The 18,504-nt window shown below is 52.3% G+C and overlaps 1 protein-coding gene across 2 annotated transcripts; it reads left to right on the top strand.

Annotated features, from left to right (window-relative positions):
• The first annotated feature begins 15,152 nt into the window (after window positions 1-15,152).
• On the top strand, window positions 15,153-17,806 carry LOC122392400 (skin secretory protein xP2-like). 2 transcript variants are annotated; one of them, XM_043387223.1, is made up of 3 exons: window positions 15,189-15,297; window positions 15,620-16,927; window positions 17,165-17,806. In XM_043387223.1, exons 1-3 carry the CDS (start codon window positions 15,283-15,285, stop codon window positions 17,402-17,404), a joined length of 1,563 nt encoding a protein of 520 aa, XP_043243158.1. In that variant the 5' UTR covers window positions 15,189-15,282; the 3' UTR covers window positions 17,405-17,806. The 2 variants fall into 2 exon arrangements, with proteins under 2 accessions (XP_043243156.1, XP_043243158.1); XM_043387221.1 differs by having other exon boundaries at window positions 15,153-15,297; window positions 15,620-17,806.
• Window positions 17,807-18,504: the final 698 nt, after the last annotated feature.

Genomic DNA, 18,504 nt, shown 5'->3' with positions numbered 1-18,504 from the left:
ATTTTTTTGATTTTTGGGGGTCAAAATCCAAAAATTTCAAAAATCCGAGATAGCAGTTTTGTAGCCCTGTCAATTCTACAGCTTTTATGTTTATCATTTTTCTGTATGTGCAAAGCTATAGGCCTGACAGCTCTTCCCGCGAAACCCTTTTTTGGGTCGAAAACGGCAGAACATGACGTCACTCTGACGTCATTTCCGGCCAACCTATCATAGCCTTTGGAAAACTTTTTGGTCACCATGTGTAAAATTAATGTCCGGGAGGGTGCTGAAAGTTTGGTGACGATCGGCGCAGCGGTTCTGGAGATATATCGAAAAGTCTGGAGGGGGGGCAAAAAATAGCCCCCCCCCACCAGGTCGCGGGTTTAAAGTTGAATTTTGAGGTTACAGGTCGGGTCAAGGGCAGGTCAAACACCTAAAATCGGGCTTTCAGTAGCATGGACTTCAGGACTTCGCAATGGGCGCCTCTCGTCAGTAACTCTGTCAAAACGGTGCACAATCCATCATATAAGGCCTACAGGAGTGTCAGCTCCATGTAGGGGTCAGTCAAGCATAGGTCAGGGTCAAGGTCAGGTCAACCGGGTAGGCACATATCCCCGAAAATCAAAACTGATATTCGCAGCCTGTGACACCATGTTTTATGGGTAATTTGGGGCGTAGAACACGATGGTGGCATTCATTTTATCATATGTGTACCTGTTTGGCTCAAAAAGTTCAATTTAAGAAATGCATGTATCATGGTCGTGAAGTAGTCACGAGAAATTGCCAAGATTCAGTTCAAGATTCTGGAAAATGCGGAACGATAATCAATAATCGAAGATAGCCATTTGATTGTTCATGGTATTGGCAGTCTAATGGCGTTTACGGCATGTCTGTATGTCTATTCTGTGATTTTATATGATTTTTGGAACATATGCCGTTTTTGGTCGAAAACTCAGAAATCATGACGTCACTAAAACCTCGATATCTCAAAAATTTTCCGACCGATTTTTTTGAAACTTTGTGTTGCCGACAAACTGCACTAGGTAGTTGGTGTTGCGGCTCATTTCGGCTCTGATCGTAGCTGCCGGGCCGGGCCGATTCGTGATCCCGGCCGGCGCCGCTCCGCGCCGCCGCCGCCCCATCGGGTGCGTATTATTTAGGCCAGGGTTCATAATGTCCAGGGCGTGATGTGTCCAGTGCTCGAAATGGCCAGTGCCTTGAATTGGCCAGTGTTCATATTGTCCAGGGATTACATGGTCCAAATGTGGCCAACTGGCTGCAGATAGGGTAAATTCAAAGAGACCAGGGTTCATAATGTCCAGGGCACGATGTGTCCAGTGCTCGAAATGGCCAGGGTTCATAATGTCCAGGGCACGATGTGTCCAGTGTTCGAAATGGCCAGGGTTCATAATGTCCAGGGCACGATATGTCCAGTGTTCAAAATGGCCAGTGACTTGAATGGGCCAGAGTTCATAGTGTCCAGGGATTACATAGTCCACCCAACCCAACCAAACCTAACCTATCCTAACCTAACCTAAAATAACCTAACCTAACCTAACCTAACCTAACCTAACCTAACCTAACCTTAGGTAATGATGTTTGCCTACCGGGGATAAGAAAATAGTTTCTCGCATGAATAGATTGCAAGCAATAGTAAATCAAATATTTTTAGGTTAAGTGGTTATGCATCAGGCTTCAGGCCTTCGGCCTGAAGCCAGATACATAACCACTTAACCTAAAAATATTTGATTTACTATTGCCTGTAATCTCTCCTAAGGCATTGCCTTCGGCACTGCACTGCTTCGCATTGAGCTGGTTCCGTGTTTTTTACATAATGACGTCACTTTCAGTGACTATGTAATCCCTGGACACTATGAACTCTGGCCCATTCAAGGCACTGGCCATTTTGAACACTGGACACATCGTGCCCTGGACATTATGAACTCTGGCCATTTTGAACACTGGACACATCGTGCCCTGGACATTATGAACCCTGGCCATTTCGAACACTGGACACATCGTCCCCTGGACATTATGAACCCTGGCCTCTTTGAATATACCCTATCTGCAGCCAGTTGGCCGCATTTGGACCATGCAATCCCTGGACATTATGAACTCTGGCCCATTTAAGGCACTGGCCATTTCGACACTGGGCATAACGTACCCTGGACATTATGAACCCTGGCCAGAATGAATGCTCCCCGCCCCATCCCCCTGCCACGCCGCCGGCAGATGGGCCGTCCGCGAGAGACTTTATGGCAGTGATCGGGTGACGGGACGCTCCTCTCGCCCTGCGACCGTGTCCTACAGCTGCAGTTGTATGAAAGGATGCGCTGTTACCGGAGGGACTGACCCGGGGGGAGGGGGTGGGCTGGCGTGGCGTCGCACGTGGAACTGTGTCCCCGGCGGGTCGGAGCCGTTAGGCCGACATGTGCCGACCGCGTGGTAGGGTTACCAGGACGCTGTGTAGTGTGTAGCTTCTTTGTTATTTCATTACTTCCGTCGCCATCTGTGTCCTCCCGACCCAGTACATAAACGGGGCGGGAGCAGCCCTCGCTCTCACTTCTTTACTTTTCGGCGCCGAGAGAGCACTGCCTCGCTCTCTCTGGCCGACTCTTCTTGTCAGTGATACCGTGTTGTCATCGCCTATTCGCCATCTGCAATACTCACCAGTTCGGAAGAATCTTGTGTTTGTGAATGGTGAAGAGTGGAGTGCAGCGGCGGATAAGAGCACGGGGAGAGTGGCACACAGTCAGTTCGCACAGTCTTTTATTTCACGGTGACCGGGTCTACTTATCATTCCTATCTGATTCCTTATTTTCCTAATACCTCTTGCTCTCTGAAAAGAGGGTTCCTTTGTCTCTCTGTAAAGAGGGCTCTATATTTAGGTCTTAACATGCTCTCTGTAAAGAGGGTTCCTTTGTCTCTCTGAAAAGAGGGCTCTGCATACCCTTTTAGGTCTTAACATGCTCTCTGTAAAGAGGGTTCCTTTGTCTCTCTGAAAAGAGGGCTCTGCATACACTTTTAGGTCTTAACATGCTCTCTGTAAAGAGGGTTCCTTTGTCGCTCTGAAAAGAGTGCTCTTAAACCTTGATCCAAAATTATATCCATTGTGTATTGTGTATTTGGTATAACCGTCAACAGGACATACCCAATTAAAGACGGAGTCAAATAGAGATCACCTTATGCATAAATAGAGCATCATATCAGGTTAAAAGTTAAAAGTTAAAAACACAAGTTCATAAGGAACATGTTCGAACATATGCGCGAGCCTCGGCCTTGAACGCAACTTTCCTGTCAAACAAGTCAGCAGTAGGCTGTCTGGCGCACAGGTCATTCACAAGGCGTGGAAGACGACAAAACATACCGTTTCTGATAGTGTCCACCCTAGCTGTGGGCTCATGCAAAACAGCCCGAGATCGAGTCCGACCGCTGGGAACGGCAATGGAGAACATGCTCAGAACATTGAGTGAGCTAACGCGTCCAGAGAAAACATTGTGTATAAAGTTAAAATCGTTCAGCGCAAGTCGTCTACCAATGCTTAAAACACCAAAATGCTGTAGCAGAGCACCATAGTCCAAGGATTCGCAAGGTCTGGTTGAATGTACCGCAAGCCACATTATAAACTTGTGTTGAATCCTTTCAATGCGTCTAAGATGCGTTTTCGCAGCTCCCGCCCAAATTACACTGACGAATTCTATAACGGAGCGGATGTGAGCATTGAAACCGGCTATCAAGGGGAATGGTGGAAACTTCCTTTCCCCATGCACACGATGGGATGACAGGGAGCGTAAATACATACCCAGGGCACGATTCGCCCTCCCCACAACGCTGTCAATGTGTGAACCAAATGTCAATTTTGAATCGAGAATAACACCTAGATCTCGCATCTCAGAGACGCGCTCTAATGCTAAATGGTTAATGTGATAGGCAGAAACAATTGGCTTTTTCCGAAGAGTGAAAGTAATGACCTTGCATTTAGCTGGGTTCAGATGTAATTTCCAGACCGAAGACCACTCAAAAAATTTATCCACATCGCGTTGAAGAAGTGCAGCGTCACAGGGAGAGCGAATGCACCGACTGAGCTTCATATCATCGGCATACAAAAGACATGTTGAGCTGAGGTGCTCAGCTACGTCATTGCAATACAAGACAAACAGGATCGGTCCGCAGATACTGCCTTCGGGCACCCCAGATACGACTGGGGTCCAGTCAGATTTTTTACCATTCAGTACAACGCACTGTTCTCTATCATAAAGGTACGATCGAAACCAGCTTAGGGCGGCGCCAGTCAGATGATAAGAGTTTTTAAGTTTGTGCAGCAACAGCTCATGATTAACAGAGGTAAAAGCGGAAGAATAGTCCGTGTAAATAACATCTGTCTGATGACCACTCGCGACTGACCCCCACAGCTGATACATATGACATGTTAAGTTCGATTCACACGAACGACCAGCGAGGAAGCCATGCTGATCGGTTGACAGCACCGGCGACACGTGCTGAATCAGCTGATCACATACCACACGCTCCAATACCTTGGAACAGATGGACAAGAGCGAGACAGGACGGTAATTGTTGGCATCTTGACGGCTACCTTTTTTATGTACAGGAACTACGTGACTCCGCCGCCAAATACGAGGAAACTGGCCAGTACTCAGGGACAAGCGACAAATCTTTGTCAGCGGAACAGAGAGTTCGTGATCCAGAGATCCATTCATATAGCATCCACTTCTTATATTATAAATTCCCAATTTCGCCTCATTACCATATCAACCTATATCCTGTCAGGCCCCGGTCGCCACACCAAATGATGCGAGACGTCAACACACACACACAGTTATACAGTCCACTGAGTCAAGTTGAAGAACGTCTGCAACATTTTCTGGTCCTCCGGGCCGGATGATCCCGGCCAGAGGTGAGAAGTCAGAGGAAGAGGCCCAAAGGCACAGCCCGCAGTAGCAACCCTCGCCAGTGTTCGTCAAGTGGTATCAACTCGCCCCCTGCAGGATCTAAGTTAAAACTAATGGAAGATTCAAAGGAGGGAGACGACAGAGAGATGATGCTACGGAGCGGCGACGGCGCTGGAGCAGAGAATGGACGTGCTGCTGGAGAGTTGGGAGCCCTGACGCCTCAAGATTCTACAGAGGAAAGCAACGGGAAGGCGATGCCGCAGAACAGGGTCGATGACGGAGTGAAGGAAGGAACAGCCACCAGTGAGCTGAAGGTCCTGAAGCTGCAGCGTGGCCGCAAGGCCGCCCAGTTCACCCGTGCCTGTAACGCCGCTGAGACACAAATCACTTGCCGTGCGAACGAAGAGGAACTAAGGAAGCGGCTTGAGGCCCTGAACACGGCGCTGGACGGCGTCCTGAAGATAAATGATGATTACGCGGAGAAGGTGCAGGAAGTGAGTGAGATAGAAGAATCAGAAGAGTATGCCACCCGGATGACTGCCAGGCACGCCTCAACAGTCAAGGCTATCGAAGATGCCATCAAGTTGAAGTCCTCAGGCTGCTCAGCGTCCGAGACAGAGGGGAAGCCGATGTCGCTCGCTCCACGGCGAGACGGAAGTAAGGTCAGTGGGTCCCGGGCTTCAGAATGCTCAAAGGCCTCAACAGTGGTAAGGGAGGCTGAAATAACTGCAGAGATGAAGGCCCTCGAGGTGAAGCATCTCAGGGCAAGAAAGGAATGAGAAAGGCAGAAGAGAGAGCAAGAGGACATGCTGAAGCGGCAGAAGAAAGAGCAAGAGGACATGCTGAGGAAGCAAGAGGACATGCTGAAGAAAGAGCAAGAGGACATTCTGAGGAAGCAAGAGGACATGCTGGAGGAGAAGGCTATGGAGGAAGAGGTTGAACGAGCGCTTGTGAAGGCACGTCTCTGCAAGGCAGCTGAGAGCGACCTTGAGTGGGAGAGACGGCACGATTTCGATGGCGAGAACGTCGCTCTGGTCCCCAGGGAGTGCAATGTGGCGGAGGGTCCAGTAACGGTCGACCTGCCTCAGCGTAGACCACCGCCACAAGAACAGCGCCGAACACTGCAACCTGAGCAGCAGACAGCCGCAAACAACGCCGAGCTGCCGAGCAGCAAGAACGAACAGCATCCCGCTAACTGGGTGACAGATGTTCGCTCTGAGCAACAGCCTTTGTTTCATCAACAATCGGCGTTTGTGAAGAGCATCCCACGTCTTACCCTGCCGACGTTCCGAGGAAGCGCTCAAGAGTGGCCACGCTGGATTGGGCTGTTTAAAGCTTTGGTTCATAATCAGCCGTCGTTGTCAGACTCCGAGCGCATGGCACACCTTCAAAACGCGTTGGAGGGACCAGCTGCCCAAGCCATCAACGGCATGCTCTTCAACGGGGAACTCTACCAGGAGGCTCTCAAGACCTTGCAGGAACGCTTCGGCAGAGAGGAAGACATCATACAGGCCCATCTGCGAGAGATCTTCACCTCCACCCCGCCATCTCTCATGGACCTCCCAGCCATGGAGCAATTCTACTCAGTCGTCCACAACACGGTGACAGTTCTTCGCAATCTGGGCTACTCAAGCGACCTAGCGAGCAGCGAAAACCTGAGAAGAGTGGTGGAGAGGCTACCAGTCGAGCTTGGTCGAGAATGGGGCCGAGAAGTGCATAGGCTCCGACCAGTGCGACCCACCCTGGAGGCGTTCAGCTCATGGTTGAAGACAGAAGTCGATGTCCTTAGCCACTCTGCCAGCCAGTCTGTGACGAACGACAGAAAAGGAACAGCCAAGTCCAGAGAAGGAGGGACGGCAATAAAGTCGGCATTCGCGACAGGCGCCACTCCTTCGGCAGATCCAGAATCACGAAGGGCATGTGTGATGTGCGAGGGCATGCACAAGCTCCCAAACTGCCCGACGTTCAAGGCCAAAACTACTGAAGCCAGACTGGATATCGTGAGCGCCGAAGGGCTGTGTTTTTCGTGTCTTGGCAAAGGACACTGGAGCCGGAAGTGCAGGATGGCCAGGAGGTGCGGTATCGAGGGCTGCAAGTTCAAGCATCACCCGCTGCTTCATGACAACAAAGGACAAGCGGTAGCCGACAAGCCTCACAAGGAAGAAGGCAGTAGCAGCGCACCGTTCGTAGCGGCGTCACTGAGACACCTTGCTTCAGGTAGTTCGGGTCCAAGTCCATGGCATCAGAGGCTCGAAAGAGGTTCTTGCGCTGCTCGATACCGGGGCGCAAACATCCCTCTGCAGTGAAGACGTCCTACGCGACCTGGGGATCGCTGGGCACCGTCGCCAACTTCGAATTCAAAACGTGGAAGGAAGTGGCGCTCAGAAGTCCTCGCAGCGCGTCTCATTGACCATAAGTGCATTGCTGATGGAAAGAAGAATGACATCAAAATCCCTGAAGTGTGGTCCGTCCCAGCTCTCAACGTGACTGCCCCTGTGGTAGCAAGAAGTCAGCTCAAAGGATGCGAACATCTTCGCGGACTTGAGTTCCCACAGTACGACGGGGGGCAGGTGGAACTGCTTATCGGAGCCAACGTCTTGGAAGCAGTCCTGCAAAGAGAGACGCGTGTGGGACGCCCCAATCAACCAGTAGCCGTGAAGACCGACCTCGGGTGGGCACTGACAGGATCAGTCTCGGCCATTGTTCCCAGCAGCTTGCGCCAAGTTATGTCCACGAAGCTGCTACTGACGGAGCCGGAGGACGAGTTGTCTGCAGCTGTTAATGAGTGGTGGTCTACAGAGTCTTTCGGGACTAGATACCGCGCGACAGCTCCCCGATCAAGGGAGGATGAAAGGGCTTTCAAGATGCTGGAAGAGAATACAACCAAAGACGAAGGACGATACAAGACGGGCCTGCTGTGGAGGGAGAGCGATGCCAGTTTTCCAAACAACAAAGTACTGGCCATGAAGCGACTTCAAGCCACAGAGAGAAAGCTGGAGAAGCAGCCGGACATAGCCGTCAAATACAGGGCCACGATTGAAGCCTACATCGCCGCAGGACATGCCAGAAAGCTCACGGTTGAAGAGGCTTCGGCTCCTACCAGAAGGCGGTGGCTCCTGCCTCACCACGCTGTCACCAATCCCAATAAACCAGGAAAGGTACGGGTCGTCTTCGACGCCGCTGCGGCTTACCGCGGAACCTCCCTGAATGGGAAGCTGCTAACCGGCCCTGACCTGCTGCAAAGCTTGCCAGGTGTCCTCCTCCGCTTCCGGGAGGGCCCTGTGGCAGTCGCAGCAGACATCACGCAGATGTACCATCAAATAATGATCAACGAAGACGACCAGCCCGCCCTGAGCTTCCTGTGGCGAGATATGGACAGCAACCGGCCACCGGATATGTACCAAATGCAGGTACTGATCTTCGGAGCTCGATCGTCACCAGCCATTGCCAACTATGTCCTCAGAAGAGCCCTCCAAGATCACTGGAATGAAGAAGGGACAGCACCTCCCAGAGAACCCGAGCAGATCCAACGAAGCTTCTACATGGACGACTTCTTGCTGTCTGACGTGGATGTGAACACCGCCAAGCATGTGAAGCAAGAGGCCACCCGAGCCCTCGCTGAAGGAGGATTCAAGTTGACTAAATGGAGGAGCAACAGACGCGAAGTTCTGGAAGGCACTTCAACCAATGAGCTGGCCAATCCGGACGGTAACCTCTGCCTGGGTGCGCCGACGGCTACAGCTGAGAAGACTCTAGGAGTCGTCTGGAACGAGAACCAAGACACCCTGGGGTTTCGTCTCCGGGAAGCCGATGAACTGCTGACGAAGCGGGGAGTCCTGAGCCGAACAGCCTCTGTATTCGATCCGCTGGGGATAGCTTCACCGTTCACGGTAAAGGCCAGACTCATGATGCAGCGTCTGTGGTCCCACCATTTGGCATAGGACGACACCCTGCCTGAACCAGAGATGGAAGAGTGGCGCGACTGGCTCCGCGACTCCGAATGCCTGCAGAACATCAGCATCCCAAGGTGCATCAGACCGGAGGAGGACGTGAAATGTCAACAGCTCCACGTCTTTTGCGATGCATCAGAAGCAGCCTTCGGAGCTGTCATCTTCATGAGGTCAACTACAACCAGCGGCATGCACCAGTGCAGGTTCCTGATAGCCAAGAACAGGGTGGCGCCCCTGAAAAAGCTGTCTATCGTACGGCTAGAGCTACAGGCCGCTCTGCTGGGAGCCAGACTCGCCAGTACCGTGGTGGAGGAGCTCTCGCGCAAGCCCGATGCGATGTTCTTCTGGTCAGACAGCAGCGTGGTCCTGCAGTACCTCTCAAATGAGTCACGGAGATTCCACACCTTCGTGGCTAACCGGGTAGCTGAAGTGAAGGAGTTGACTGCAGGCGGCACGTGGCGACACGTCCCAGGAAAGATGAACCCAGCCGACGACTGCTCGAGAGGACTGGCTGCCTCTGAACTCACGTCCCAGAGCCGGTGGCTGAGCGGCCCAGCGTTCCTGAGCGACGACGAAGAGAACTGGCCGGCGCAAACACCACCTGCACCGCTGATGGATGACACGGAGGAAGTGAGGCCGAGCGTCCTGGCCAGTGTAGTGCATGACGACGACCAGCTGGAGCCTGACCCCAGCAAGTTTTCATCCTGGCTGAAGTACCGTCGAGTGGTGGCGTGGATGAAACGCTTCGCTCACAACGCAGCCGCACGTGCGTCGAACGGCGAGACACGCCGCACTGGTCCCCTGAAGTCTGAAGAGCTGGACGAAGCTGAAGTCCTCATCCTAAGACGGGCACAAAGAGCCGCCTATCCCGAAGAAACACGCAGCCTGGCGCTTGGAAATGAGCTGCCTAAAAGGAGCGGACTGCTGCCGCTGTCGCCGTACAGCAGCGATGATGGGCTGATGAAAGTCGGCGGACGATTGGAAAACGCTCCAATCCCAGAAGATGCCCGGCATCCGGTCATACTTCCTCCTCGAGGCGAAGTCACCCGCCTTGTCATCCTGCAAAAGCATGAGAGCTGCGGTCATGCAGGCGTTGAGCAGACATTGAACGAAACCAGACAGAAGTACTGTGTCGTGAGGGGAAGAGCTGCAGTGAAACAACTCTTGCAGGGGTGCCCCACCTGCCGGCGGCTCAGAGCACTCCCGAGGCCCCCGCGAATGGCCAGTCTGCCCGCAGCAAGGTTTGACGCCACCCGGCCCTTCAGCAGTACCGGGGTAGATATGTTCGGGCCTCTGTTCGTGAAGCGTTTTCGCAGAACTGAAAAGAGATACGGGCTGATCGCCACATGCATGGCCACCAGAGCAATTCATCTGGAAGTTGTATACAGCCTGGACACAGACAGTTGCATCATGGCGCTGCGGCGCCTCTTTGCCAGACGGGGAAAGCCAGCAGCCATCTTCTCTGACAACGGCACCAACTTCGTCGGAAGCCAGCGTGAACTGAGAGCGGAGCTCCGTGCCATGGAAAAGAAACTGGCAGAGAAGCTCAGCGCGTTTGAGGTGGACTGGCACTTCAATCCTCCGGCAGCGAGTCACATGGGAGGAGTGTGGGAGAGGATGGTCCGCTCCGTGAAGAACTCCCTGAGGATTGTTGTGGGTCGCCAGACACTCACCGACGAGGTGCTCATGACGGTGCTCGCTGAAGTGGAGCATATGGTGAACAGCCGCCCCCTCACCTACGTCAGCTCCGAGCCGACCGATCCCGAGGCCCTTACGCCAAACCACTTCCTGCTCAGCGGCGCCCACAGGCATCTGGCACCAGGCCTCGTGGGAGAGCGGGACGTGTGCAGCCGACGCCGGTGGAAGCAATCTCAGGCCGTGGCGGAACACGTCTGGAGACGATGGACAAAGGAGTACATACCGAGTTTACCGACGCTCACACAGAGAAGCAAGTGATATCAAGAGCGACGCAACCTGGAGGTCGGTGATCTCGTGATGATGGTCGAGCCAGCAATGTCACGGGGCTCGTGGCCGCTGGCCCGCGTCAGCCGCGTGTTTCCTGCGGCCGATGGCCGGGTCCGCTCAGCCGAGATCCGGACCGCCAGTGGCAAGCTGTACACGCGACCGACTACCAAAATATGCTTCTTAGAGGAGGAGTGCAAGTAGTCGTGAGGTGGAAGAAGAAGGAGTTGGGAGAAGGAGTCAAGGAGGGATGTGATGAGAGGAAACGGTGATGAACCCGGCCGATGACTGCTCGAGGGGACTGGCTGCCTCCGAACTCACATCCGAGAGCCGGTGGCTGAGCGGCCCAGCGTTCCTGAGCGACGACGAAGAGAACTGGCCGGCACAAGCGCCACCGCCGCCGCTGACGGACGACATGGAGGAGGTGAAGCCAAACATCCTGGCCAGCGTAGTGAAGGGCGGCGACCAGCCGGAACGTCTTCAAGGAGCGGACTACTGCCGCTGTCGCCGTACAGCAGCGACGGCGGTGTGATGAGATGCAGTTAGTGGATGTGCCGGAACGTTTGTCGTCTCCTTAGTGTGTGTGAATAGAATGCATATCTAAACACAGGGGGGAGTGATGTTGCCGACAAACTGCACTAGGTAGTTGGTGTTGCGGCTCATTTCGGCTCTGATCGTAGCTGCCGGGCCGGGCCGATTCGTGATCCCGGCCGGCGCCGCTCCGCGCCGCCGCCGCCCCATCCCCCTGCCACGCCGCCGGCAGATGGGCCGTCCGCGAGAGACTTTATGGCAGTGATCGGGTGATGGGACGCTCCTCTCGCCCTGCGACCGTGTCCTACAGCTGCAGTTGTATGAAAGGATGCGCTGTTACCGGAGGGACTGACCCGGGGGGAGGGGGTGGGCTGGCGTGGCGTCGCACGTGGAACTGTGTCCCCGGCGGGTCGGAGCCGTTAGGCCGACATGTGCCGACCGCGTGGTAGGGTTACCAGGACGCTGTGTAGTGTGTAGCTTCTTTGTTATTTCATTACTTCCGTCGCCATCTGTGTCCTCCCGACCCAGTACATAAACGGGGCGGGAGCAGCCCTCGCTCTCACTTCTTTACTTTTCGGCGCCGAGAGAGCACTGCCTCGCTCTCTCTGGCCGACTCTTCTTGTCAGTGATACTGTGTTGTCATCGCCTATTCGCCATCTGCAATACTCACCAGTTCGGAAGAATCTTGTGTTTGTGAATGGTGAAGAGTGGAGTGCAGCGGCGGATAAGAGCACGGGGAGAGTGGCACACAGTCAGTTCGCACAGTCTTTTATTTCACGGTGACCGGGTCTACTTATCATTCCTATCTGATTCCTTATTTTCCTAATACCTCTTGCTCTCTGAAAAGAGGGTTCCTTTGTCTCTCTGTAAAGAGGGCTCTATATTTAGGTCTTAACATGCTCTCTGTAAAGAGGGTTCCTTTGTCTCTCTGAAAAGAGGGCTCTGCATACCCTTTTAGGTCTTAACATGCTCTCTGTAAAGAGGGTTCCTTTGTCTCTCTGAAAAGAGGGCTCTGCATACACTTTTAGGTCTTAACATGCTCTCTGTAAAGAGGGTTCCTTTGTCGCTCTGAAAAGAGTGCTCTTAACCCTATTCCTGGCGGGGGGGGCCTCAGGAGCCCCCCCTGAGGTTTTTTGGTTATATCTCCCAAACGCGTTGAGCTAGGAAGCTCAAATTTTCTGACTTTTCCTAAAAGGCTTCTACGCAACATGTCTGAAAATTTTGAGTTGATCTGACCTCAGGTCAGGTCACCAGAGGCGGTTTGGTGACGCTACCTCAGAAAAGTTTGCAATCACGCCAGAGCTAGAGTTTTTGACCGATCAATTTCTTCTCTTCAGGGTTTAGTTAGGGTACCAGTATGTGCAATTTGTATATCTCGGAATTTTGATATCGGTGACCTAAGGTCAGGTCAATTTCGCGACCTCCCCATTATAAGTCAATGGGGGAAAAATCAACTCCCTGTTTTTACCACTAAAACGGGTCGGAATGGCCCCATATACCATACATGACTTCATATACGATCAACCTTCACTACCTTGAGGTCTGTTTTGCTGTTGGGCAGCTGTGAGGTCATGTGACGTCATCAAAGGTCACCAAAGGTTTTTGGCCAATAACTCCGTACAGGAACAAGATACAGACGCGTGGATGGTCTCATTGTGTTCAGCTCGTCAAGACGCATCGAATGATATACATGATGACCTCGAGGTCACGTGACCTGAGGTCAACCTTTGACCTTGACCTTTCGAGGTCAACATATATATCATTCGATGCGGATTGACGAGAGGATCACGATGATGCCCTTAGTTTGTTCCTATCTTGACTAATTCGAAAGTTATTCGAGAAAAACTCTCTCCATATCTAGTGCCGCCATTTTGACTTTTTCGACCCCTGTGACGTCATCTTTGACCTGACCTGAAAATGACCTTTGTAAAAATTGTAGATCTTGGCCGTGCGTATCCGATGCCGTTTACCGCTTGTCGCTATCTTGTTTCGTTCTCGAGATCTCAGGGGGGGGCCGAATCCCCCCCCCGCCAGTTTCTTGTCCCGGCGGAGCCCGCCAGGAATAGGGTTAAACCTTGATCCAAAATTATATCCATTCATATAGCATCCACTTCTTATATTATAAATTCCCAATTTCGCCTCATTACCATATCAACCTATATCCTGTCAGGCCCCGGTCGCCACACCAAATGATGCGAGGCGTCAACACACACACACAGTTATACAGTCCACTGAGTCAAGTTGAAGAACGTCTGCAACACTTTGTCAAAATAAACTTCAATCAATTCCCTACAGGTAACCATAATTTGGCGCGCCTGCGGCGCGCCATTTTTATGCTATGGCCCGGCGAAAAAAGTAGGGGCGTTAAACGCCCCCCCCCCCCAGCAACTCGCGGGTTAAGAATCAATAGGCGCAGCGCCACGCGAGAGGCGGCAAACGAATGAAAGCGACGAGACGCTTCGAATGAGAGCTTGTAAGTTGAGTTTTAAGATCACAGGTCGGGTCAAGGTCAGATCAGACACCTGAAATTGGGATTTCAGTAGCATGGACTTCGGAACCTCGTACTGGGCGTCTCTCGTCATAAACTCTGCCAAGACTGTGCACAATTCTTCATATACACATACATAAGTGCTACACGAGTGTCTGATTCATGTTGGGGTCATTCAAGCATAGGGCAGGGTCAAGTTCAAGTCAATCCGGTTAGAATATATCCTCGAAAATTAAAATTGGTATTCACAGCATATGGCCCATGCCTTAATGAACCGACGATGGTGACATTCATTTTATCATACGAGTATATAGGGTGTTGTTTTAGACCAAAACCCCTAATATGCTTAAAAGGAATCAAAACAGTTCTCAGTGTATTCCATTTGAGTATCTTAACCCGGCGGCCGCTGGGCCTCCGCGCCACCCGCCGGCCGCTGGGGGGGGCATATAGTTGCCCCCCCTTTACTTCTGCGACGATATCGTCGCAACGCGAAGACATAGAGAAGCGAAACTTTGCACACATCTTCCTGAATACCTAGCCGAGATTGTGTCCAAATTTGGTGTCGATCCCATTTGAAATGACGTCACAGTGACGTCATAAGTGAAATTATAGATTTGCGACTCTCATATTCCTCACGATACATCAGATATATGGGACCGAATATAGAGGGCCGATTATTGGTCAGAAACTAGATAAAAGTGTAGTTAGATGTTTTAGGATGACAGCAGGTGCTGTCTAGTTCATTTACAGTCGAGTTTCATGCTCAGCGTCATCAGAAACGGTCCATATCGGAAAACGACAAACCTTTATGACGTCACTGTGACGTCCTCTTAGGTGCTACAACCACCAAACTTTCTTCAAACATTGCCTAGGTATTCATTTAAAGCTATGCCAAGTTTCACGTTCGTAGCTCATCAGGTTTCGGAGATATTTCACAAAACGTAAAGGGGGGGCAACTTTATGCCCCCCCCCCCCCAGCGGCTCGTGGGTTAAGGGCATTCCGCCAGGAAAACGGCAGAGTTATAGGAGCATGACACACCATGATCAAAGGGAATAGAGAATCGTTTTGGTTGTCAGTGTTAAAGTGAAAGCAAACTAAGTGTTACAAAAGTTACTCTTCCGGTTGGTACAGAATCAGCAATTCGTGACTTATAATTATAAATATCGTGGTTTCTCAATATTAAGAAGATCATCCACTATGATTGATTCAATATAAATATGACATTATTTAGCATAACAGGATAGGCTAGTAATGTCAACTTCAACCTATCAAACAGAATAGACGTAGCTCGGAGCGGCAGGAGCCGCCCGTCCGTCCGGCCGGCCCACTGCACTGACCGGCCTTGGTGCCGTGAAGAGTCCCGCTGCCGGCGGCCACAGCCCCGCTCAGCGCCGCACTATATAAGCGGCGTCCACTGGTGGATCAGCAGCACACTCTCACACTCTCACCGTCCGTCTCACCATGGCGGCTCGTCTGGTGAGTTGACACAAAGTCTACCCGTCTGCGTGCCAGTCCCGTAGTCGTTTCTGATGATATGACGATTGCTCAGCTAGTGGAAAGCTATGTTAGTCCTTCGAAAATAGTGATGGTGTGCCATTGCATTAAATTTGCCGCATTTATTTTTCGGTTGCATGTAATGAACATTTTACATAAATGCGTAAAATGTCTAGTGTCTGCAGCACGGCACATACAACTCTTGCTTTATGCAAAAAATAAGATAACTTATTTAAAAAATGCATGCAAATTAAAATCAGGTACATGAAAAAGTTATTATAATATTCATGTGAATGCTTCACAGGTCGTATTGGGTTTGCTGGTCGCTGGCTGCCAGTGCTGGAAGCTCCCGGTCGTCAACCAGGGACGCCGGGCCCAGTACTACACGCAGCAGAACGACGGCTCCTACAGCTACGGCTTCGACACCGCCGAGGGCCTCTACCAGGCCCAGGAGGGCGATGACGTCAACGAGGTGCGCGGAAAGTTCGGCGCCGATGGCGGCAGCGTCGAGTACACTGCCGGCGTCAACGGCTACGTGGTGACGTCTCTCAAGGAGCCTAGTGCTCCCTCCACCAGGACCTACGTGAGCAAGACCCCCGTCCGCTACGCCACCCTGGAGGAGCTGGCTACGCACCCCGAGCAGGTAGAGGACACCGCCGAGGTCAAGGCTGCCAAGGCCACCTTCAGGGCCACCTACGATGCCCTGGCTGCGGCTGCTGAGGCTGCCCCTGATGTGAACATCATCACTGGACCTGCCCCTGCTGCTCCCGTCCACTCTGTTACGTACAGCGCTCCTGCTCCTCAGCAGGTTTACCTGGCTCCGGCCCCCGTGGCCATCAAGTACTCGGGACCCGCTGCGCCTCTGGATGCCTCTGGAAAGGTTGATGACACCGCTGAGGTCAAGGCCGCCAAGGCTAGCTTCAAGGCTGCCTACGACGCCGCTGCCGCTGCTGCCGCCGCTGCTCCCGATGTCAACATCATCACTGGCGCTGTCCCCGTTGCCACCTACAGCGCCCCGGCCCCTGCTCCCGTGGCCATCAAGTATCAGGGTCCTGGTGCGCCCCTGGATGCCTCCGGCAACGTTGACGACACCGCTGAGGTCAAGGCTGCCAAGGCCACCTTCAGGGCTACTTACGATGCTCTAGCCGCTGCTGCCGAGGCTGCTCCTGATGTGAACATCATCACTGGACCTGCCCCTGCTGCTCCCGTCCACTCTGTTTCCTACAGCGCTCCGGCGCCTCATTCAGCCTACCTGGCCCCGGCCCCCGTAACGATCAAGTACTCAGGACCTGCCGCGCCCCTGGATGCCTCTGGCAACGTTGATGACACCGCTGAGGTCAAGGCTGCTAAAGCAACCTTCAAAGCTACTTATGATGCTCTCGCCGCTGCTGCCGAGGCTGCTCCTGATGTAAACATCATCACTGGCGCTGTCCCCGCTGCCACCTACAGCGCCCCGGCCCCTGCTCCCGTCCACTCTGTTACGTACAGCGCTCCTGCTCCTCACTCGACCTACCTGGCCCCGGCCCCCGTAGCGATCAAGTACTCTGGACCCGCTGCGCCCATGGATGCCTCCGGTAATGTCGATGATACCGCCGAGGTCAAGGCCGCCAAGGCTGCTTTCAGGGCTGCCTACGATGCCGCCGCCGCTGCTGCTGCCGCTGCCCCCGATAATGACATCATCGTGAGTGGAGTCCCCTTCGTGGCCAGCGACATTGCTACTTACAGCGCTCCGGTCCCTCAGTCTGCGTACCTCGCTCCGGCTCCCGTGGCTACCGGTTACTCAGGCCCCGCTGCACCCCTGGATGCTTCTGGCAACGTTGAGGATACGGCTGAAGTCAAAGCCGCCAAGGCCGCTTTCAGGGCTGCCTACGACGCTGCTGCCGCCGCCGCCGCTGCTGCCCCTGATGATGACATCATCACCAGCTCTGGACAGGTGACGTCGGCCGGTTACAGCGCCTCGTCCATCCCCGTCGTCCACAGCACCTACAGCGCCAGCCAGGGAAACATGCGCACGATCACCTTCGACGGCATCACCCTGATGGTGGCCGAGCCCTATGGGTCGAGCAAGTTTGGATACTCCTATGAATAAACCAAGAAAGAATCGATACCAAAGCCCAACGTCCCATGTCTCATTATAAGCTGTGAATGTGCCATCATTGTTGAGCGCTAGTCCGGCTCCTATTGCTCGTCTTCATGTTCTTTTGTGTTCGTGCTGTCCATTGTTGCCTTCAGCATTAGATGTTATTCAAAGCCCTAAAGCAGCGACCTCTTTGGTGTGTTTGTGTCTGTGTGTACATTTTTCTATGTCGGACGCGCATGTGACGCATGTTCTTGAGGGCTGTGCTCATGCACTTTTGTCTGCACGACAAGAATAAAATCATTCTATTAATTACACATCTCTTTTTAGCATCATACATTGCCTCATATTTACATTGCTCTACTGAATTAGTGGTGTAGCAGAAATGCCTGCTATGAAAACTGGGATTCGTTATTGTTTTTTTTTTGGGGGGGGGGGGAGCATAACTGTATCTAAAAAGATGTAGCTGTTCTGCTTTAGAGCAAGAGGGTGGTTGCCACCTTCAAGCATCATTTCGCGATTGCTCGAAATGTACTGACTATCAAGAGCTGAGAGTTCATCAACGACATTTTCAGATATGAGGCCAGTTTTACCAAAAAAAAAAAAAAAAATATAGCCGGCTGCCGGTATTTTCATTGCAAGAATTATCTGTCTAGGTCAACTAATCACGCGAAAAAAAAATCTGATATAAAAAGATATCTAGAATACAGGTAAGTTAGGCTGTTTGATATTAATAAATAATATTAACATCAGTGGACTTCTTTTGTCTGGATGGCGAAAATCATGGACGACTGTAATCAAGTACTAATGAGTTATTACAAATAGTAAATCAGGCAGCAATTTGTTGGGAAAACTAACCTCAGTTCAGGCCGCTGGTCTGTGACGGCATACGATATTTACACGATCCTAAAATGTCGCAATTCTGCAGCGCTCTAAGTGCCAGTCGATCTTTCACAAAGAGATAAAACTCATGGGACTCTTGAGGCCAACACAACTTGCGTGTATCTGGGAGTTTTTACGGGTCACCCGAGGTCAGCTCGGTCGAGGGACCTCCCAATTAAATATACACAAGTCAAAAGGGGAAATACGGAAACTTATTTTGGCGCTGGAAA

Source organism: Amphibalanus amphitrite, unplaced genomic scaffold, assembly GCF_019059575.1.
Source record: "Amphibalanus amphitrite isolate SeventyFive unplaced genomic scaffold, NRLGWU_Aamphi_draft 000484F_arrow, whole genome shotgun sequence".
Taxonomy (NCBI): Eukaryota; Metazoa; Arthropoda; class Thecostraca; order Balanomorpha; family Balanidae; genus Amphibalanus; species Amphibalanus amphitrite.
This window is presented reverse-complemented; position numbering and strand designations above follow the sequence as displayed.